This window comes from Cyprinus carpio, chromosome B1, assembly GCF_018340385.1.
Source record: "Cyprinus carpio isolate SPL01 chromosome B1, ASM1834038v1, whole genome shotgun sequence".
In the NCBI taxonomy this organism is placed as follows: Eukaryota; Metazoa; Chordata; class Actinopteri; order Cypriniformes; family Cyprinidae; genus Cyprinus; species Cyprinus carpio.
The window spans coordinates 14,469,829-14,491,569 of record NC_056597.1 but is presented as its reverse complement, the minus strand read 5'-3'; the positions used below and the strand labels follow the sequence as shown (position 1 = coordinate 14,491,569).

The 21,741-nt window shown below is 35.8% G+C and overlaps 1 protein-coding gene across 1 annotated transcript in view; it reads right to left on the bottom strand.

Moving 5' to 3' along the window:
• The window catches only part of LOC109060471 (TBC1 domain family member 1-like), a 57,802-nt gene that overhangs the window by 27,855 nt on the left and 8,206 nt on the right, over positions 1-21,741 (bottom strand). The window contains 13 exon segments of the mRNA XM_042716668.1: positions 318-598; positions 2,401-2,457; positions 2,556-2,675; positions 2,836-2,953; positions 3,574-3,615; positions 6,819-6,958; positions 6,960-6,992; positions 6,994-7,008; positions 7,382-7,414; positions 7,417-7,488; positions 8,304-8,393; positions 11,050-11,244; positions 11,770-12,066. Of these exon segments, the coding sequence (XP_042572602.1) occupies positions 318-598; positions 2,401-2,457; positions 2,556-2,675; positions 2,836-2,953; positions 3,574-3,615; positions 6,819-6,958; positions 6,960-6,992; positions 6,994-7,008; positions 7,382-7,414; positions 7,417-7,488; positions 8,304-8,393; positions 11,050-11,244; positions 11,770-12,066 (1,493 nt within the window).

The following is a 21,741-nucleotide window of genomic DNA, read 5'->3' as shown; positions in this document are numbered from 1 at the left end:
ACACACCCTTCTCTAAAAGCACCTCCCACAGTGATTGACTGACAGGCGTCAATGACATTGTACATGTAAACAGAGTATGAAATATTTGAAAATGCAAATATTCAAATTGAATTCTATTTGAATTAAGTCGATAGGGTGCACAACTAAAAAACACATCAACAATTTGATTTTGCAGTTGGTGGTTTGGATTTTGTCCACATTTTGTTTCCACAGACACAAACTATGTACAATGATCAAAAGAAGCAGCTAGCATAGACACACACACACACACACACACACACACACACACACACACACACACACACACACAGTCTCACTTGCTCTGATGTGGGGAATCTGTGCTGACAGAGTAGTGTCGGACAAGCTTGGGTTTGGTGGCGGCAGTAGGTTGTAGTGGGGGAAGACTAGGCTCCGAGGACGACAGCATGGGAGAGTGACTAATTGTGCTTGCACGTCTCCTGAAGCCCTGAGGCGGGCTCTCAGGACCCTCCTGACCTCCTACTGAGCCTTCAAGACGCTTCAGATCCCCTGTGGAATTGTGGGAGCGGAGTGGACTGGAGGGAAGGAAAGAGCAGAGGGGCTCCTCCAATGATGTTTCCTTAAAAATCAAAATAGAACATGTCAACAACCCTGCTAAAACATAAGCTTGTCAAGAAACTATTTTAAAAGAAATACAGTTCATGTGAGTGCTTGGTTACAACTTACTGTTAGTTTGAATAATGGATCTTATATGACAGAAAGACAAAGTTGTAAAACAGGAAACATCCTTCTGTTATACTAATGAAGAATAGTGGACTTTATTTTAGAATTAGAACGCTCCCAATAAAATTATTTAGGCTAAGCATTCACAAACTATTGTTCACTGTTATTTTTAACAGAAAAGAATGCAGCATGCTCGTAATCATGACTTCATAATTTAGGCTAAGCATTCACAAACTATAGCACATGAAGACCGCAGAGAAGCGCTCTTGCTCAGCACAGTGGAGTGCATCGTTTTGTTAACTTTGTGGTTTATTATTTTGAGTCGTTTGGGACACGGTGACACACGGCCCTCTCACAGTTTATATATACGCAATCATGCTCCATGTATCAGAAGTTCCGTGCTCTGGCGTGATTAGTGCTCACACTCACTGATCTATATATAACTGAACCACACTCTGGCCCACCTCTTCCAACTGAGCCAGGGTCGCCTAAACGAACCGCGCCCAAGCGCGGCACAGAGCGATCGCACTAGTCAAATGAACTGGGCTTTAGGGGTCAAATGCGCTCAGGCACGGTTAAGATTGCCTAGTGTGAGTACACCCTTATTCTCCCTCATCCCGCACACATGAGTCTCTACCCGCCCGCACTCGCCCATCAAGTGTTGTCCCACACCGTACTCTGCTGCGTTGGGTCCCGAGATTATGCAGGTCTCTACTCGGAAAGTGCCTATTATAAAGTTTTGCTCAAGGCTTTGGACATAATTTGTTTTTCTATAACAAACTATAAAATATTTTCTATAAAAATGTTTAAGGGGTCATATGATGCGATTTCAATTTTTCCTTTCTCTTGGTGCATGAAAAAAATCTGTAAAGTTGCAAAGACTAAAGTCTCAAATCCAAAGAGATATTCTTTATCAAAGTTAAGACTCTGCCACACCACCCTAAAACGACTCATTCAAACACGCCCCCACATGGCTACCTCACTATGTGGAAATATTTGCGTAATGCCGCTCAAATGTTCACGCAAAGAAAAAAGGCGTGGTTTCAGTAACCGCAGTTAAGTGTTGAAACAGACATGTCAGGGAGATACTGTGTGTTTCTAGACGAAAGCAGAAAGCACTTTTATTTAGCCTTCCGAAAGTAGATGCATTTAAGGAATCTTTAAGAGTTACTTACAAACCAGAACAGCAACGCATTTTATGACCGTTTCGGGACCTAGGAAAAGGAGGTAATTCTGAACTCTTGCTACGACAATCTGGCGACTTCTGAATCCAGGCTACTGTAAGTATGTTTTGTTATTAGTCTTAAGTATTTGGCTATTGACTGTTCAAAATGTGGAAGTTTTGTGTAGCCACGTGTGTGGTGTGTGCCCGCGTGCTGTGTGCTCTGAGACCGAAGAGGAGGAGAGATAGGGGTCACACAGTGGGTCCAGCTTTGTTCTAACAGCCGTATCCATGGGCTGTGTACCTTTAATGCAAACACCAGCATCACGAGCTTCTATGTCACTGGTGTCTGTTACACAGCAACTCTTGGTCCCCTTTTCGGGCTGGAAACTGATGGTAATATAACACTAACGGACATTATTAACTGTCTTTACATGGTTATTTTGAATATGTATGTGTAAACCTGTCTTTACATTTATTTTGAAAGATGAAGCTTGCGATTATGGAAAGGGGCGTAACGTAAAAGTTCTGCAGACCTGATTTGTGCTGTTCAGTGTGGTGGAGCTGGAGTGGGATTTGGACTTACTGCTGCCCTATTATGTAAAGACATCCAATTTTCCATTAATTACATGTATATTGCTACAAGTCCTATAGTCTACTCATGTTCAAAATGTGTAAAATGCTTGCATACCTTCCAGATCCCCTCCAGTGATTCAGTGAGGGATCTTTTTGCTCTAGTCTTGAGCTCCTCCAGACGCACTCGACTGGAACTGACGGTGCCTTCAGCATTCACAGCAACCTCCTGAGAAGTCTAACAAAGGATTGTTTATGGGAAGTATATCTATATAATTTTATATGAGATCTCAGTTGTACTTTTGGTGAAGTGTAATATTTACTTTTCACTTTCACTTCAAACAGACTGACGTAATGGGAGTCCATAAGGAGCTTGATGACATTAAAAGGAGGTGTACCTTTTTTGTTTGTCCGTCATGTGTGTGAGTGTGTGTCTTTTGTCTGTCCTCATATAGTCGTCTTAGACATGACACAATAAACTCGTTCTCTTCCTGATCTGACTTAGGCCTGGCTTTCTGTTCAAACACATAAACAATGGTTTAATTTCTGCAAAACTTCCACGAGGTGGCATCATCGATCTTACAGAACACACATGGTCAGAGAGAAATCCAACCAGCAGAGAGCAGAAGGAATTTACTCAGCATTTTTACAAATTTATTACAATATTTTCACAAAAACAACAATTTAAGCTAGTCTGAGGACCAAAACTACTACATATATAAAAGTTATGTGAAAGAAGGGGTCAATTTATAAAATCAATATATTTAAATCAAGGGGTATATTTAAAATAATATTGCAAAGACAAATTTCTGCATGTTGCACCTTCAAGTCTGAAATTAAATCTAAACGTCTGCCACAAAGTAAAATATCTAGACACAAAATGCTCAGAGGATATCAGTCCATTTATCATCAGGATGTTTAGTCATGCAGGTTTGAGTGTAGTTTCAGGATGCTAGACGAGTGGACTAACTGGTTTCATTTACACCAGTCACACCCTCTGAACAGAACACACATTCCTTGAATGCCGCACTTAAAGGATTTGACACACACTGCTAATCCTAAGAACAGGGGAGCTAAAGCGTATTTGTGTAGTGTGTTTTTGGGGTTTTTAATTTGTGGTATCTGATGTAATCATGGTGGTGCTCTCAAACACAGCTGCCTGTTCTTGTTTTTCAGGCCTGCTGATGATTTTGTTGTTCAGTTCCTTATTATTTTTGTGTGTGAAGACCTGAACATAAACACAGAGTCATGTCATGCACAAAGAAACAAACACAAGTATGCACCGCTGCATCCCACAGAATTCTGAAATAAATAAATCTCTCATCCTACTTCATGTTCTGAATAAAAAAATAAACAAAAATTCAATTCTGCCATTATTATGGTGTGTGTGTGTGTGTGTGTGTGTGTGTGTGTGTGTGTGTGTGTGTAAGGGAGTGTTCACATAAAATTTACAACTCTGTCATAACTTACATTTTATTTCAAATCTATATGATTTCCATTCTTAAATGCAACACAAAAGATGATATTATGAAAATTCATAAAATAAAAGTATGCTGACCAAGGGGGTGATAAGTGCCAAAAAGTGCAAAAAAGCAAAAAATACCATAAAAGTAGTCCATATGACTATATGACAATAATAACAAAATTTGGGGTCGGTAACATGGGTGTATTTTGTAGCAAATGAAAGTGACTGAAAGATTTTAAGTATTTTTTTTTAATTAATAAAATGTACAAATTAAAAGTAAATGTCCATATAATGTAGTTATTTTAATACATTCTAAATTGTTATTTTGTAAATAAATACATAAAATCAAACTTAGCAATGTGTTCCCTAATCTCATTTGCATAAGTTGTAGCGTGAAAATTCTGGCATATCTGCATATTCACTGTTTTTACTACTGCAGAGAAATCTGGACCTAACCAAAATAAAGTCAGATGAAGAAGCCGTGCTTGACGACTCCAGACCTGCATAGTGTCATAAAAGTGATCCGCTGGACGCTCCGTTGTAGTGGCTTGGTATACTACATTTATGTCAGGAAGAGGACTATTTACTGTACATCCAAATTTACAAAAAACAAAAAACCTAAACATAGATTTTACAATATAAACTGCTTAATTGGTCTTAATCGGCCCCGCCAAGCTCAAAGTCAAGTTATGCCTATAGTGAGTAAAATGTGTTTTTAAATAAATCAATAGTTTTATCCAGGAAGAATGCGTTAAATTGATCAAAAGTGACATTACTTTTACATTGTGACAAAAAAAATCTATTTAAAATAAATTCAAAGAGGTTTCTACAAAAATATTATTTAGCACAACTGTCTTCAACATTAAAGGGGTCATATGATGCTGCTAAAAAGAACATATTTTTGTGTATTTGGTGTAATGCAATGTGTTTATGCGGTTTAAGGTTCAAAAAACACATTTTTTTCCATATTATGTACATTATTGTTTCTCCTCTATGCCCTGCCTTTCTGAAACACGTTGATTTTTACAAAGCTCATCGTTCTGAAAAAGCGAGGTGTGCTCTGATTGGCCAGCTATCCAGTGCATTGTGATTGGCCGAATACCTCAAGCATGTGACGGAAATGTTATGCCCCTTAACATACTATGGCCCTGTCCCAAATCGCACCCGAAACCCTTGGGGTCTTCCTCTTGAGTCTCGCAAGCACCCTTTTGAACACTAAAATGATGAATGGGACACACTACGGTCTCGTGGACTTAATGGACATGCGCACGCGGCAGCCATGGTAAGTCCGCATGGCCAAAAGTGCACATGAAGTGTTCCATTTGGGAAAGGGCCTATGCCGTCTCCCAGGTCAGCAGCACAAGACTCAGTCCAGCTGCTCTGCTCGTGCACATCCCATCATCGGTTCTCTTTTAGCAGTCAAGTCAATGTACTGTTAGGAGTAACTGAATAACTTGAGATATTGGTTTATTTCGCGTCAGAGGAAGTGTAAGGCACGTTTATAAACCGAATAACAAAGTAGTAATTTGTGGATTAGAGCATACTAGAGTATTGCGAATACATGAGACGCGAACTGTTTCAAACGATTCAGTTTGATTTGGTGAACTGGTTCGACTGGTTCACTAAGAAGATCCGGTTGAATAAAAAGATTCGTTCGTGATCCGGACATCACTAGACGAGACAAAACATATAAAACCCATTACAAACGAGGCATTTGTTGCATCCAGTGGGGACATAATTACTGATTATAATGACTAATACTGTCTTTTTACGCGTTGCGTTGCGTATCGTGGTGCATAAACATAAAACCATGTCTTCATTTGTGATCTGAGAAACAACAAACAACAAGCCTACTCTACTGCTCAAAACTCAGGTTTTAATCATCATTGACAAATTATTTAAATATAAAAAACGTACTTACAGACTGAGTCAGAAGCGCCAGACTGTCATTGCAAAGTCATTGACAAATTATTTAAATATAAAAAAGCCGTTGTACCACAGACGCATTGCAGGCTACTGGTTCAGGAAACAGTCCTCATCCTCCATAAAATGAGCAGCACACATCGGAATATTTGGGTTGGACTGTTCTGGAACAGTGTTGAAATACAACTTAACCACTGATTTCTAGTCGTGTCCTCTTTTGGAAGGCCAAACAAAGTAGTTTCGCTTTTACAACGAAACACACAGCGACTCCGCAACATGGCAGCAGCGGCAACAGAGAGAAAAAAAAGTTACGCCTTCTTTCTTTGCGTGAACATTTGGGCGGCATTATGCAAATCTAGTTATGCCTGTTAGAATGAGCCGTTTTACGGGGGTGTGGTTAACTCTTAACTTTTATAATGAATATCTCCTTGGATTTGAGACTTTAGTCTTTGCAACTTTACAGATCTTCTTTATGCAATAAGAGCTTGTAACTCTCCAAATAGAAAGGAAAAATTTAAATCGCATCATATGACCCCTTTAATAAAAATAAGAAATGTTTCTTGAGCATCAGTTTACCATATTTTAATAATTTCTGAAGGATAATTTGGCACTGAAGAGTGAAGTAAAGGCTGCTAAAAATTCAGCTTTGCATCACAGAAATATAAACTACATTTTAAAATATATAAAAATACTTTTAAAAATATTTCAGAATATTACTGTTTTTATTGTATTTTGCAGCCTTTGTGAGCACAAGTGACTTCTCAAAAACATTAAGTAGTGTATATTTTTTTGTATGGAAAAGGAATATGATTTTCTTTTATGATTCAAGAAAAAAAAGAAGGGATGACAGAATTGTACTTTTTGGATGAGCTATTTCCTTAGTGAACTAGAAAATCTGGTAATAAATGTGTGCACTAGAAGGTTTGTTACTCAGAACCTCTGACAGGTGCAAAAATAAAGGAATACAGTAAGAATAAGGAATGGGCTGATTACAGGGATAAAACGTGATAGCTATGAGTAAGATGACAAAAAGTAGATGTCTCACCCTCTATTCTGTCACACAGTTTGTGCAACTGCTGTAGGGGACAACTGTCACACTGCTGACTCTGGGTCCTACTGTTCTGCTGGAGGATGGGCGGCCACAGAGAAGGCCTGTTTCAAGGTCAAACATGATCTCATCCACCTAAACATTAAAGAGTGAGATTCACACAGAGGAAACAGCTGTAAGTGTCTAACTTGACAGATTGGAAAGAGTTTAGAGAACAATAACTGCATCCTGTAGAAGTGTTACTATTTATAGCTATAAATTCACTGAAGTAAAATTTCATAATTTCATGATATAGTATTTGTAACATGCAACAAAATATTTATGTACATAAAAATTGCATTGTACATTGTGTGCTAAAACAGCAACATAAGAAATAAGTATTTTCATTCTCAATTGACCGAACAAGAACATAAAATTGTTGTCTTTCCTAAAGCAACTATTCTGAATATGTTCTTCAGACTGAAACAATGTATTCATCTCTCCTCATCTATTTATCCATGGTTCTCACCAGAGCTTCGTTAGCACACTGGAAAACATAGCAAAAACAAACTGGCAGCCTCCGCGTTCCACCGACTCCCTGCATATGAAGCCAAAGTGATCCACATGACGAATACCCTAAAGAAAGTACAAATATAAATTCATAAGGGGAAAAAACTTAAAGGGGCCAGCTAGACACAACTAAACTACTGTTAAAAATTGGGGTTAGTAAGATTTTTTTATGTTTTTGAAATGATTTTCTTATGCTCACTTAGGTTGCATTGATCTATAAAACAGTAATTGTGAAATATTTTTACAATTTAAAATAACTTCCTTATTTTAATATATTTTAAAATGTAATTTATTCCTGTGATGGCAAAGCTGAATCTTCAGCAGCCATTACTTCAGTCTTCAGTGTCACATGATCCTTCATGGTGCTCAAGAAACATTTCTTATTATTATCAACGTTGAAAACAGTTGTGGAAAGTGTGATAGTTTTTTTCAGGATTGTATGATTATGTAAAAAGTTCAAAAGAACAGCACTTATTTGAAAATAGAAATAAATTTTGTAACATTATAAATGACTTTACTGTCACTTCTGGTCAATTTAATGCATCCTTGCTGAATAAAAGCAATTTTTTTTTTCATTCCAAAAAATTCAATAGAAATAACTAATAAATGTAATAATAGAAACTTTTAATATTGTGAAGCATCCACTAACAGGCTGCAATACCTGATTTGGCAAATCTGTTTAAATAAACATAACGTAAACATAACGGTCTGGACAAACGTAAAGACAAAGGGATGATTTCTTTTCAGATTTCATTCAGCTATTTCAATTCAAATCTTGCTCAATCATGCCCGATTGTTGATCAGACTTCTGTTTGAGAAAAAGCCGTTATGTTGACATAAGAGAACGAATTGGCTGCCACAACAGCCTATCATCAACAGACCTGAGAACAGAAGGAAATCTCTCTGAAGCTCTTCTCTATGGCCACTTTCTTAGTGTCAGGACTCACAAGAAATATCTGAGAGCGGCCAATCTGCAACAGACAGACATAAATTCATAAATTAATATGTGTGTATGGGTAAAAAGGATGGAAAGTGAAATTCTCCTTGCAGTGTAAATATCATGTTTAAAATTCAAATTAGTATGTTTGTGTGTGTGTTTTAGTTTTTACTAGATGACCATGCACATATTTGCTCCATGAGACTAGATTTCTGTGTAACAATTATATTCGACCCGCCTCCAGTTTTCCTCTGTAGTACAAGTTCAAACATGATACTGTACAGTCATACCAGCTTTTTACCACATAAATAGGACATGAAATATTGATTTGAGAAGAAACCATTTTAAAATCTCACCTGCGTTTCTTATAATCCATTACAGTGTACAAAACAATTGTTCTAGCAACAAGACATAGACTACAACAATATTACCATAGGCCTACTATTAATACTGAACTTCTCCAGTTTCATTTTACAATAAATAAGAATTTGCATTTGAATGAATCTGGAAAGAGCACATCTGCGGTGTGATATAAGAGACTGACCAACCAGAACCAAGCATTTCTGTAAACTTTACTGCATCAAAAATCATTGTCAAATGTTCATTCAGAATCATCTTTGATCACAACGCTGTCGCTGTATGTTTGCTTTCTGCATGCAGCCAGCAAAAGTGGTGTTGTCTTTTTTTTGACATGAGAGACTGGGTCATACATAATAATACATTCAATTCAGACTTTGAACTCACAACTCAGCTTAAATATAATGTATTTTGCAGCACAGCCAATGAAAAGAGTGTATGAAAAACACTGGTCTGATTTATGGGCACAGGCTATAGTAGTTATACTGTCACCGTGTGTAAGATCACAGACTGTTCACATCTTCAGAGAACATTAAAAAAACATGCACACATTGTGACCATTTCTTCCCCCTTGGATGATTACACACAGTTTCTAAAAAAAAAAAAAAAAGATTACACAATAGCCTACACTTCACCACACATTTGGTGTGACTTCCTTATGAAGAAAAGACCAAACAATTAAAACTGGAACAGAGTGGCTGCAATGCAGTTTCAGAAAACTGGGGCTGCTGCTGCAGGCAACTTTGTATTTATTTTTTAATTGTTAACCGTGATGCTCATCATTAATGCTAGGTAATTTCCTCCTGAGCAGCTGACAGCTTCCTGTCAGAGAAAAAGGAAGTGCTAATCAGATTTGGCCAACAATATGTGTAGCTTGCTGTGTGCGTCGTTAACAACAATAAATGACACAGCACAGTCCAAATTTGAACTCTGTGTGCTTCTAGATCAGACTATGACAATATGAAAGTGTGCAACCCCTCACATAATCATGTGCACCAATCAAACTACAAGTAAAACAACACATTAACTAATTGGTCTAACCTAACTAGTTAATTAGAAGATCAATATACCTAAACATTATATCCACTTTGAAACTGCGCTACCATTCAAAAGTTTGGGGTCAGTACAAATTGGCTTTCTTTTGAAAGAAAAATAATATTTTGATTAATTTTTATTTCAAATAACTGCAAAACTGAACTTTCTATTCATTAAAGAAAAATTTAAAAAATGTAAAAAAAAAAATGGTTTCCACAAAATATTAAGCAGCACAACTGTTTTTAATACTGATAATGTTACTTAAGATTGGAGTAATGGCTGCTGAAATTTGAGTATTACATCACAGGAATAAATAATTAAAAATGTAAGTAGAAAAACATTATTTTGATTTGTAAAATTATATCACAATATTACTGATTTTGTTTGTAAATTTCACAACAAATTGTTGAGCAAAAAGAAAGTTTTTTTCTTTTATTTCAAATAACTGCAAAACTGAACTTTCTATTCATTAAAGAAAAAATAAATCAAAATATCTTAGAGTAAGAGTTTTAAATGGGAAATATTTTATTTCAAAAGTGTACTATATTTTATTAAAAGAAATGGCAATTGGTGTGATATTTTGTGATGTAATGCAATGACATGACGTCAGTATGAAACAGAGGTGGTGGTCATCTTTTCTTCCCTATTGTGACGTATATCTGAGTGAACCAGCTTCTCAAAAGAGAGAAAAAAAATAGGATGGGACTTGATTTTGTCCATCAGGAACTGAATGGATTGTTGGATCACTGTCGTTGGCTATTGCTGCGATCTCACATGATTGACAGACTGCTGGAGGGGAGAAGCCCCCATCCCGCCCTCAGGCTTGTGAATACATCATTAGAGAAAGGGGATTAAAAACAATAATAATAATAACAAAAATAATAATACCGTGCATGGTTAAATCATTTATGATAATTACTACAAATTTCCATTCAAAAAATAATGGTCCATTTTAATTTATGACTTGTGTGTGATTTTTGGGCTACTGTAAGTGAACAGATTTGTTTGAAAAGAAGCAGTGATGGTTTTAGCACAGACTTGTTTCAAGAGAATCTCTATGTCCTTAAGGCTACAACATTGACATACCATCTCACACTCCACATGGGGGTGAGGAACGTGCAATTCAAAGTGAGGGAGACAGAGAGAAAATAAAAGTAAGAACATTAAAAAAACATTTGATTGATGCTTCACAGTGCTATGACCATAAAAGTGCCACACGCAGATGGATAAACAAAGGTGAAAGAGCTGTAGTTGCTTATAGTGGCGCATGTGTGAGGTGGAGAGTGTGCGTCACTCACCGTGAACAGCATGGTTCTGTTCTCCTGTAAGCTAGTGGGTTGGACCCCGGTGGCTCCGTCTGATGCCCGTCGCTGGAGCTCCGTTGAGAGGCCGTTCTCATCCAATGCCTGCAGAAATGGCAAACTCTGATCTCTTTTAAAAAACAGAGGTCGCTTTCCTCCTCCGTCTGCTCCCTCGTTTGTTCCATTCACCATCTGAGAGAAAAAAAAATCTATTAAGAACAAAATTAAATTAAAAGAAATATCTTTTTTTAAATGAACATTTCAAAATACACAGGATGGGATGGGGAGGAGAATGGCCATGAAAATGAAGCTATGATAACAGATATAATATATATATTAAAAGCAGACATATTATATGTTATTTAATGTAAAAAAAATATATATATATAATATAATATAATATAATACAGTGTGGGGAAGATATTTGATTATTTAATTATTGGAGACTATCAGTGACTTGTGTGCTTTGCTGCAGTTTACAAAGATTGCAAGATTAATTTAATTAACTGAATAATATGTTAATAGACTGAAAGCCCTAATGTTAATATAAAAAAGAAGAAAATTAATGTGAATAATTTTGCATAAGGTTTTTAATCACAATACAAAGTATTTTTTACATCAATGAAGAGTCAGAGAAAAATCCAAAAGTTAAATTTAGTACATATACTGTATCTAGTATTAGGTTGAGAATCTAAAAACGTGAATGTTGATTGGAACCTGATTGAGCGAGAAAGCCCGCCTGATGCCCGCTGCAAGTGATCCTGTGACGCTCACACGTCCAAACTTCTCAATACACTCATCTATTAGTGCAGGTGGTGCTTTCTTATGGGCCACCACCACTCGCCCACAAAGTGACACCTCAAATTTCTTGGCAAAGGCTGTTGCTGCATCAGCCATCGTTGCTGTGGAGCAGGAGGCATCTGCCTGGCCGTTGCTAGGCAGAGACGAGGGAGTGTCTTCTTGTCGGGCAGAACTTTTGCCGGCCTGCCTGAGAGTGCTGATGATCTGTGGAACCTGGAGGACAGATGCAAAAAGAGAATGATTTCAAGTAAGCAATGTAAACTAACCCCTTTATGATCACACTGACCGATATGCATCACAAAACTATTACTATAGAAAAGCCCTATTCTTAGTCAGCTACACACTCTAAAGCAGAGATTCAAAGCAGGGCCCACGGGCCAAAGTTAACCCCTGGATGGATGTTTGTTGGCAGTGAGTTACTTAATAAATAAGGGGGGGAAAGGTTGTTGGAGAAAAACATGCCATTGAAATTGTAAAATTTATTTTCACATTTTTTATTTTTATTTTTTGATTGAAATGAGTTTGATTCAAAAATAATTAAATTTTTTTTTTAATATACATTTTTAATTTATTTTTATTTTACATTTATTTTTTAATTGTTTTATTTAAAAATGTTAAATTGAAATTTTGAAAAAAAAAAATTAATAACAGTAATATACTGTAGCTGGATATAATGCAACATTTACTTTTGACCTACCCCCTCAATAAAATTTGTTTTTTGGCCCTTCGCATTAAAAAGTTAAGTTTCTTCTATAAAGGTTCTTTATTGGCATCCACATTTCCATAAATCCATTAAACCTTTTCTATTGCACAAAAGGTTCTTTAGATTATAAAAATGAAAATGTCCCCATAATTATTAATTTCTATTAATTTCCCTGTATATGGATGAATAGCAGTTTTGGGAAATATGTCTAAAACTTATATCATTGCTAGTTTAGTAGCTCTGATTTTGATGCTGGAGGAAACATGATTCCATAAGCTTTCATATATTACCATAAGTAAAATCAGTAACACTTTACAATAAGGACTGATTTGTTAACATTAGTTAATGTATTAACTAACACAAACTTACAACAAACAATACATTTATTACAGTATTTATTCATCTTTATTAATGTTAGTTAATGAAAATACAGTCGTTTATTGTTAGTTCATGTTAATTCACAGTGCATTAACTAATGTTAACAAATACAACTTCTGATTTTAATAATGTATTAGTAAACGTTGAAATTAACATTAACTAAGATTAATAAATGCTGTAGAAGTGTTGTTCATGCTTAGTTTGTGTTAACTAATACAGGTAACTACTGTTAACTAATGAACCTTACTGTAAAGTGTTACCGGAAAATCTGAGTGTAAATGTCACTATAGAAGAACCGCTGTCTAAACATCAGCAGGAGTGATAAATATTATAATAAAGTAATAAATAAATATAATAAATATTATTTGTCACTGCTAAATATTACCACTTTTAGTTAAAAATAATAATAATAATAATTTCATGACAATAAACCCACACTTCCATTTCCTCACAATGTCCTTAGTGGCTGGGAATATTATAAAGAGTATATTTTGTTGAATTATAAGAACTACACTATCTCCCAGAAAACCTACATGGTGCACACTTTTGACAGATGGAAAGACCTATTATTCAAGTATGCACAACAGTAACAAAGATATGACTTTAAATTCCACGAAGGAAAGGCTATTCCACACTAACAAAGCAGTGCCACTCCATAACTCACTTCCATCATACTGAAAAGAGTGAAACTACCAGAGCATTTACCACAAAACCAGATGATTTTCCACAGAGGACATTTTCAAAAAAGAACTGTAGACATTTTCCAAAGATCCTCTTTTAACAAGGCCAAAAACAGACGGATCTATTAAACTGGAATTTTGTTTTCTGCAGAGGTTGAGCTAATGCAAGTCAAATGTGCTAATTTGAGTTGTTATGGTGTGTTTACACTTAATGTATCTCATCAACCCCATGTAGTTAAATTAATCAAGACAAATCCGGTATTAAAAAAACACTATGTCAGATATAGCTCACTGACCAACTACTGCACAAACGGTCACCTCACTGTAACGGGCAGTAGAGTGCATTTAAGCTGTTTGCACAAGACAGCTGCAGCATTTAACTGCAGATGGTTATTTTTCTGCTAATCAAATCTTTAATTCACTGGAATGCGGAGCTAAGTTACAGTCTATTTCAGCAACATCCATAGAAAAAAACAAAAAGCTACACAGGCTGGCCCAGGAGAAAACAGCGAACATTGGGAAAATACCTCAGGCTACAGCACAAGCTCAATTTGGAGTTGTTTTAAGCACTAAATGTTATAGGCATGTGACCAGGAAGTCAATGTAGTTCCACCCCAATCTACTTTTTGTCATTCAATAACTTTTAAAGTATAATATTGCCACCACTTTGGTCTTTTGTGGGACATACACTATTAAGGGGTCAAAAACATTGAACTTTGAAGTAACCTTCTGGGATGCTGACTGTGCATTGGCCCCAAATCTTGGACATATCCCAGTTAAAGTTACTGCAACCAATTTTGTTGTATTTTACACATAAAATGCCTCTGTAAAGGGCAAGTAAATAAACATTTAATAAATAAAAAAAAAGAACACAGAAAACTAGCCATATCCCAGTTAAAGATACTGCAACCAATTTGGGGGGGGGGGGGGGGGGGGGGGGGGGGGGGGGGGGGGGGGGGGGGGGTGATTAAAAAAAAGAACACAGAAAACTAGCCACTAAAGAATCAGATTAAATGTCTCTTAAAAGCATATGAATTATACTGCATTACACAAAATGTCAAAGCAAGCTGCATTTAACAAGTAGGGATCATTAAACTGTCATATTTTCAAAACTGACTAACTGTTGGGTTGCCTGAATGACATTAACATATCAAAGCATCAAAAGGACAGTCCACCCCAAAATTTAAATTCATAATCTCGAAACAACAAAGAAGATATTTTAAAGAATGTTGGTAACCAAACTGTTTCGGTTCCCACTTACTTTCATTTAGTGCTATCGAACGATTAATTGCATTCAAAATATAAGTTTTTGATTACATAATGTGTGTGTGTGTACTGTGTATATTTATTATGTATATATAAATACACATACATGCATGTATTTAAGAAAAATATGTTTATATATTAAATATATTTATAAATAATGTAAATTATATGAATATACATGTGTTTAATGCATGTAAATACATGCTAATATTTTCAAAATATATACATGCATGTGTGTACACTTTTATATAGATAATAAATAAACACGGTATGCACACACGTATATAAAACAAAAACTTTTATCTTGGATGTGATTAATCGCGATTAATCGTTTGACAGCACTACTTTCATTATATTTTTTTGAACATGCAATGGAAATCAAAGGGAACCAAAACCATTTGGATACCAACATTCTTTCAAATCAGTTCTGTTGTGTACTACAGGAGGAAGAAAGTCATGGAAGTTTGGAACAACATTAGGGTGTGAGAAAATTATTACCCCCCACATTCTTTACCTCATGCACTTAAACACACACAACTCATACTTAAAAAAAAAAAATATGCTTCCTAATCATTCCTAGTTATCTAATAAACAACTAGATTACTAATATTACCGGCTCTTTGACAAACTTCTTCGTTCCTCATTTGTATGTCACGTTTACCATCAAAATGAAGACACAAAGTAATTGGATGCTTTCTGGTTCTCAAATGTTAGCGGAGTATGTGATACACCTGCTAGAAAAATCTGTGTGAACTAGAACTTCCTACATCAACAGAAAATGACCTTGGGTCAAACTGGTTAAAAGTGAAGTTAGTTATGAGAAAAACTCTTCCATCATTTGTTTGCAGATGCAACTAAGTTTGATATTTTAATTGTGGCTTAAAGTGTTCAAATATGTTTTGTGGCCTCAAAGTGAGCATACAAAGAATGTGGCTAGTAAATTAGGACAGAGAGCACAGTTAACTGGTTCTGTGCTTATGTATATTTGCGCTGGTTTAAACTTACTTCACCCTCAGCTATCTGATGGAGATGTGAAGATGTACTATGATTAGCTAAATAACCTTAAAGGCCACTATGAAGGCAATCTGGGGCAAACCCTTTGGCTAATCGCACAGCTGAATGTTTCAGAAAGAGTGCTTTTCATTAGAACATGTGGTACCTAGTGTGTAGATATCAAAGCATTTTCTTTCTTTTTTTTTTTTTTTTAATATGCCTGGGTCTGATTCAGCATGCGCTAGTATGAGTCAGTGTGTGTGCATGTTTTGTTTTTTTGCGGAAATTATTAGGAATAGAATAGAAAATAAAAGAAAAAAAGATATTTTTGTGTTCGGCCGAATATGCAAAAAGACTGAATAAACTGCACCGAACAATGACATGACGTGATCAAATAGAGGCACACACTAATGCAGCAAACATGACGGCAGTGTGGAACCATTTAAAAGTGTCAGAGAAAGACGAAAAAAACATTACAAGCACCGACAGCGAGAGACAGTTTAGTACTGCATCTCATTAAATACACTGCAGAACATTATGTTTTCTAATAAACGCTTGAATTGCATGTGTTCAAAAGCTGTCTTGTTTGCCAGGGTTCAAAGTTCAAACCGTGAGGGAAATCTGTGCTGAAACTGTGTTACTCGTCAGTTGCTCAGTAACATTTTTATGAATTTTTACAAGGCATGTGACAATGTGAAACGTGCATCTTCCCAAATTAGTAATGAGAATAATTAATACATCTGCTGCTGTCAACAAAAAGAAGCACTAAGGACTTCCCTGCAGGTTTCCATCAAAATAAAAGCTCAATCAACATTCATAAATGTTAGCATAGTAATTTTACTGTTGTTCTGTTAAATAAAATTAAAAAGTAAGACAATAATATTGGTTTTAATTAAATTTGATTTTTTGGTAATTTTGTTGTTAATTTCAAAAGTTGTGTTAATATTTTGATCTGTAATGTTTTTATGTTTTAAAAGAATTCCTTTGTGCTCAGGAAGGCTGCATTTATTTGCATGCCTGATTCAAAAAGGGGGTCTCAAAATGACCACAAAATATTATTTTACTAACGTATTAATTTTAAATTCTTTTATCAGAATATTACTTTTTTGTTTTATATTAATAATTTTGTTTTATCTTTCAAGCTCTATCATTGCAGTCAGCGGGAGTTGCATTCCTTTAGTCCAAAAGAAGAGAAGTAAAAAGCGCCCTTCAATAAAAAAAAAAAAGTGTCTCACACGGCTCCGCAAAGCTGACCTCATACATAATTCCCCCAGAACTTCTTCTGTTCACAACAGTGAGCGCAAGCTAGATTCAAGTGATTATTACGTTTTGAATATGGATATTTTTCTTACAAAAACACATTGATATGCTAAAGGAGGCCTTTGTTCACCCCCCAGAGCTACGTGAGATACTTTTTTTATGGAAGGGCGCTTTTTATTTCATGTCTTTTGGACTGAAGCAATGCAACACCCGCTGACTGCAATGATAGAGCTTGAAAGATCAAAGATAATTTTTAATATAACTCCGACTGGATTCGTCTGAAAGAAGAAAGTCATATACACCTAGGATGCCTCAGGGGTGAGTAAAACGCAGCCTAATTTTCATTTTTGGGTGAACTAACCCTTTAAGTAACTTGCCCAACACTGGTCACTACTTTTGCACTATAATGCTGCTTCTGCCACCTTATGACAATAGATTTGCACTTCAAATTAGCTATTGGAAAAGGATGGTAAATGCCCTTTATTGTATTTGCACTAATAAATGCTTCTGCCTGCCAGCTGCAATCACTAATAAAACGTTGTTCCCTAATTTTTTTCTATATCGTCATAAATATCATTATCGCAAATGTTCTTGCAATATCGTGATATAATTTTGAGGCTATTTCGCCCACACCTATCAGCCAACACACAAATTTAAAAAAAGAAACAAATTATTAGTATAGTATTCCTGTATCTCAAACAGAAAAGCATGGGGCTAGCAAGCCCAAGGTCATGGGTGTAGCTCCCAGGGAATGCTTGAACTGATCAAATGTATACCTGAAACGCAATGGAAGTCACTTCAGATTTAAGCATCTGCCAAATGCATAAATGTAAATGTATTATTTTGAGCAACGATTACAAAGCATTTATTTTACTTTGGTATAATGTGCATTGATGAACTGTACACAATAAGAGTAGAAAAGGAATAGTTCATGAAAACTTCATGTTGAGCTGATGACAGAATTTTCATTTTTGGGTGAACTATTCCTTTAAGTAAAGTCCTTTAAAAGTGATCAGTTTCATGTTGACTCCACTGATCCAGTCTGGATCCAAAACTGACCTATAGTTTAACACTAAGATCTGTCAGCAGCACACCCACAGAGTTAATCTGAACCTAGCTTTGAAAGATTTAACCAATTTCAACTTCCCAAAATAACCTGAATAGCCTTTATCTGTATAACTGTGTTTCATAAAGCTGCAGTAATCTCTCATCTAATTTTAAAATCTGCTCGTACCTTGCTAAAGGGTTAGCTCACCCAAACATGGCCTTTAATCTATTTAGTGCAGCATTATAAAGGAATAATTTGATTGGCTACCACAGTGTGAGAGAGTAATTTCATTGGCCAATTTTTTTAGATGAGAATAAAAACAAGAAAACAACTGAACAGGAAGAAATTTAATCAACATCCTTAAATGCTCACAGATCAGTCTGGAAGCAATGCTAACAGTGAAAATGTGAGAAGTCTAGTGATTGTTCCAATTTTTTTATATTCAATGTACTTTCATTATATGTTTTTTTGTTTTTTTTTTTTTTTATCATGGATTGAAGGCTTTTGTGTTTTGTTTGATGGTTTTTTATATTCAAGTAGCAACAAGGCTTGTCTTGCATAACAGCCTGTTGCAGTCAGGAATATCAGAGAATAACTGGCTGCTAGCTAAAACTATGGATACGCAGAATATGTCTTTATTCTGTTTGAAATGCCAAAATAAGACTAACTAACCACATACTACAGTTGAGATGCTTCAAGGGTCAAATTTTTGCTCTCAGACTATTTACTGAGGAAGACAACAATGGGAACCATGCTGTCATACAAATGACCAGTAAACTAAGCCACACATTATTTATGTTTCATTTAAAATGTTATGATCATAAATAACAATGAACACTTTCTCATACACACTTAAGTACCACACCTGACTCAGCCATCTACGCAGAGAAGGCATGTCCAAACCTGACCGTCACCTTCTTGTGTTCTCCCTCATCCCATCTATATCACTTTTCTACGTCCTCACTTTTACTTTCCTGTACCTTCAGAGGGTAAGTGTGAGTCCCTCAAAGCTTTCTCTGTTCTTTTCTGTCCCTCCCTCTCTCCCTCTTAGCTGTTCCTCTGTTTTTTTAGGACCTAGGGCTGACTCTGGCTCCGCCTGCCCTGCTGATTCAGAACAATGACGTTTAGTCAGAGCGCCGCACCGTGACATCCTTCTAGGAAGATCACCTTTAGTAACACAGCAAAGTTACAATCTCTCATACTCTCCTCCTCCCTTCTCTTCTCCCTCTGGGATGGCTTTATCTGTGGTAACAGTGTTTGATTGTGTGGAGGTTTTCTGCTTACAGTTTAAAGATACAAGCCTGTCAAAAAATACTGGCACGCGTTCATGGGTCAACCTCATGAAAACATCAACTGAAAAAATATATAATTAAAATGGACCATTAAAAATATTAAGAGTTTGTTTTTGTTTTTTTTTTTTGTATTGTGACTTTCAAGACACCTTTTCAAATTTCTGATTGTGCTATTAGTTATTTATCCCTCTCAGTCGTGAAGAACAAGCCACGGTTTTCTGTGCCCAAGAACACTTAAGACAGACAAACACATGGTCTGTTCGTAACAAACACACTCACTCACACACACAGAGGAAGTCAGGAGGGCTGGAACAGTGAGTAATCCAAATATAAAGAGAAGTCAGTGCCGTTTCAGCTTGGCATGAACACAGAAGAGCAGAAACTCCTTAACAAACAGCTCCTGTCCCTCAGTGGAAGAGTGAAAGCAGCAGACAGCTTTGGTCAAGATCAGGTTATTATAAGCAAACAAGACACCAAGATCTGGGTTCATTCAACAACTTAAAGCAGTCAAAGTGAGCTCAAGTTGAATTGCTTTGGGCATTTTTATCTACATATACCTTAACAGTTAAGTTGATGAACAACTTGGGTAAATCACAAACAGCTTAACAGCTCTTGGAATATCCATTAAAAAAATAGCTTGTCTCAGCACTTTGATGCAACACCAAACCTATTACCATCTAAACAAGGGAGGGGACATAGAGATAGACAGAACACAAGGGAGTCTGGGAAGTGCCACACAATTCCAACCCTGGAAAAAAAAACAGCTTTGATTTTATCCAGACACACATACACACAATACTGGAAAATGTTCGGACAAGAGGGACAAACAATCCAGACGAATGTCAAAGATATTGTACTTTCTTTTAAACCGCTATGTTATTTTACAAATATTTACATTAATGTATCTGTCATATTTCACTGTGTTATAGACTTTTTAAAACAGCAGTGTGATAGAACAAAACTCCCCATGACTCACGAACATTTCCCATGAGTCCAGAGCACCCAGCACTTGAGGTCATCAAGTCACAGGAAGAAAGAGGAAATACTAGATGATGATGTCATTTAATGAACACAACCACTACTCAACTAAAGAGCATAATTAGTCATAGGATAAAGAGATAAAATGCAAGCAACACTCCATATCCGGGTAGTTGGCATAACATTTCGAGCACTGACATCATATTGTCATTAAAATTAATAAAATATTTAAAACTGAACAATAATTATCAAATAAATAATTTCATAATTTGAATAAGATAATAAAAAATAAATAATTAGAATAGACTAATAGTGTAAAAGTCTAATTTTTAAAAAAAATATTAGAATAATTAAAACTGTTTCTTTAAAACTCAGACTACACTAATATTTTCAGCAGTATAAGAGTTCTAACATTTGAATTATTTATGCAAATAATTTAATTTAAATATTTAATAAAATAATTTAAAAAAATAATAATAGTTTTTAGTAGAATAGTATTATTACTATTAGTATTATAAACTATTATTTAGAATGGTTTCATTTTATACAATATTTGATACAATAGTGTGAACTGTCAATGACACAATTCAGAACTGATTCAACCATTATTTTTACTAGGTTTTTTTTTGTTTATATTGCTGCACATAAATGTTTAATTCTTTGCAGCAATGGTTGTATCTCATCAAATACATATATGAACTATTCTACTATACAGCCACAGTACAAACAACACACAAAACGACAGGTTCACTGTTAAAAATTAAAAGCTTGTAAAGTACACATACACACACATACATTGAGGAACTGTTTAAAAGGAGGAGAGAGCACCGGTCACATGAGGTGGAACTGAGTGTGGGACATGTGACTGTGACACACACCTAGAAATGAGATGGTTCCATTTACTACTGAACAATCCGGGACAGCACGAAAACGAACACTACAGGAAAACCTGATCGACCCAACTACTGGACTACACTAAGCACAACGCAATGTAATAAAGGCCAGACAATCAGACACTACAAAAGTGAACACACAACACAATATGACAAGCTGGGAGAAAATTACGAATTATATTTATTGCCTTCATTCATGAGCAAAAACTGCTTTTATGATTGGCATTTCGCATGCACACTTCCCTTGTTCTTGACGTTCCTTTCTCTCACACACACCTGACACTCCATCAGTCTCACTTCACAATGCCTTGAGAGTCATTAGTCTGTGTGTGAATGAGCACACTTACTGAACTGCACCACCCTTTTGCTCTCAACATTAATACATTGTATTGAATTT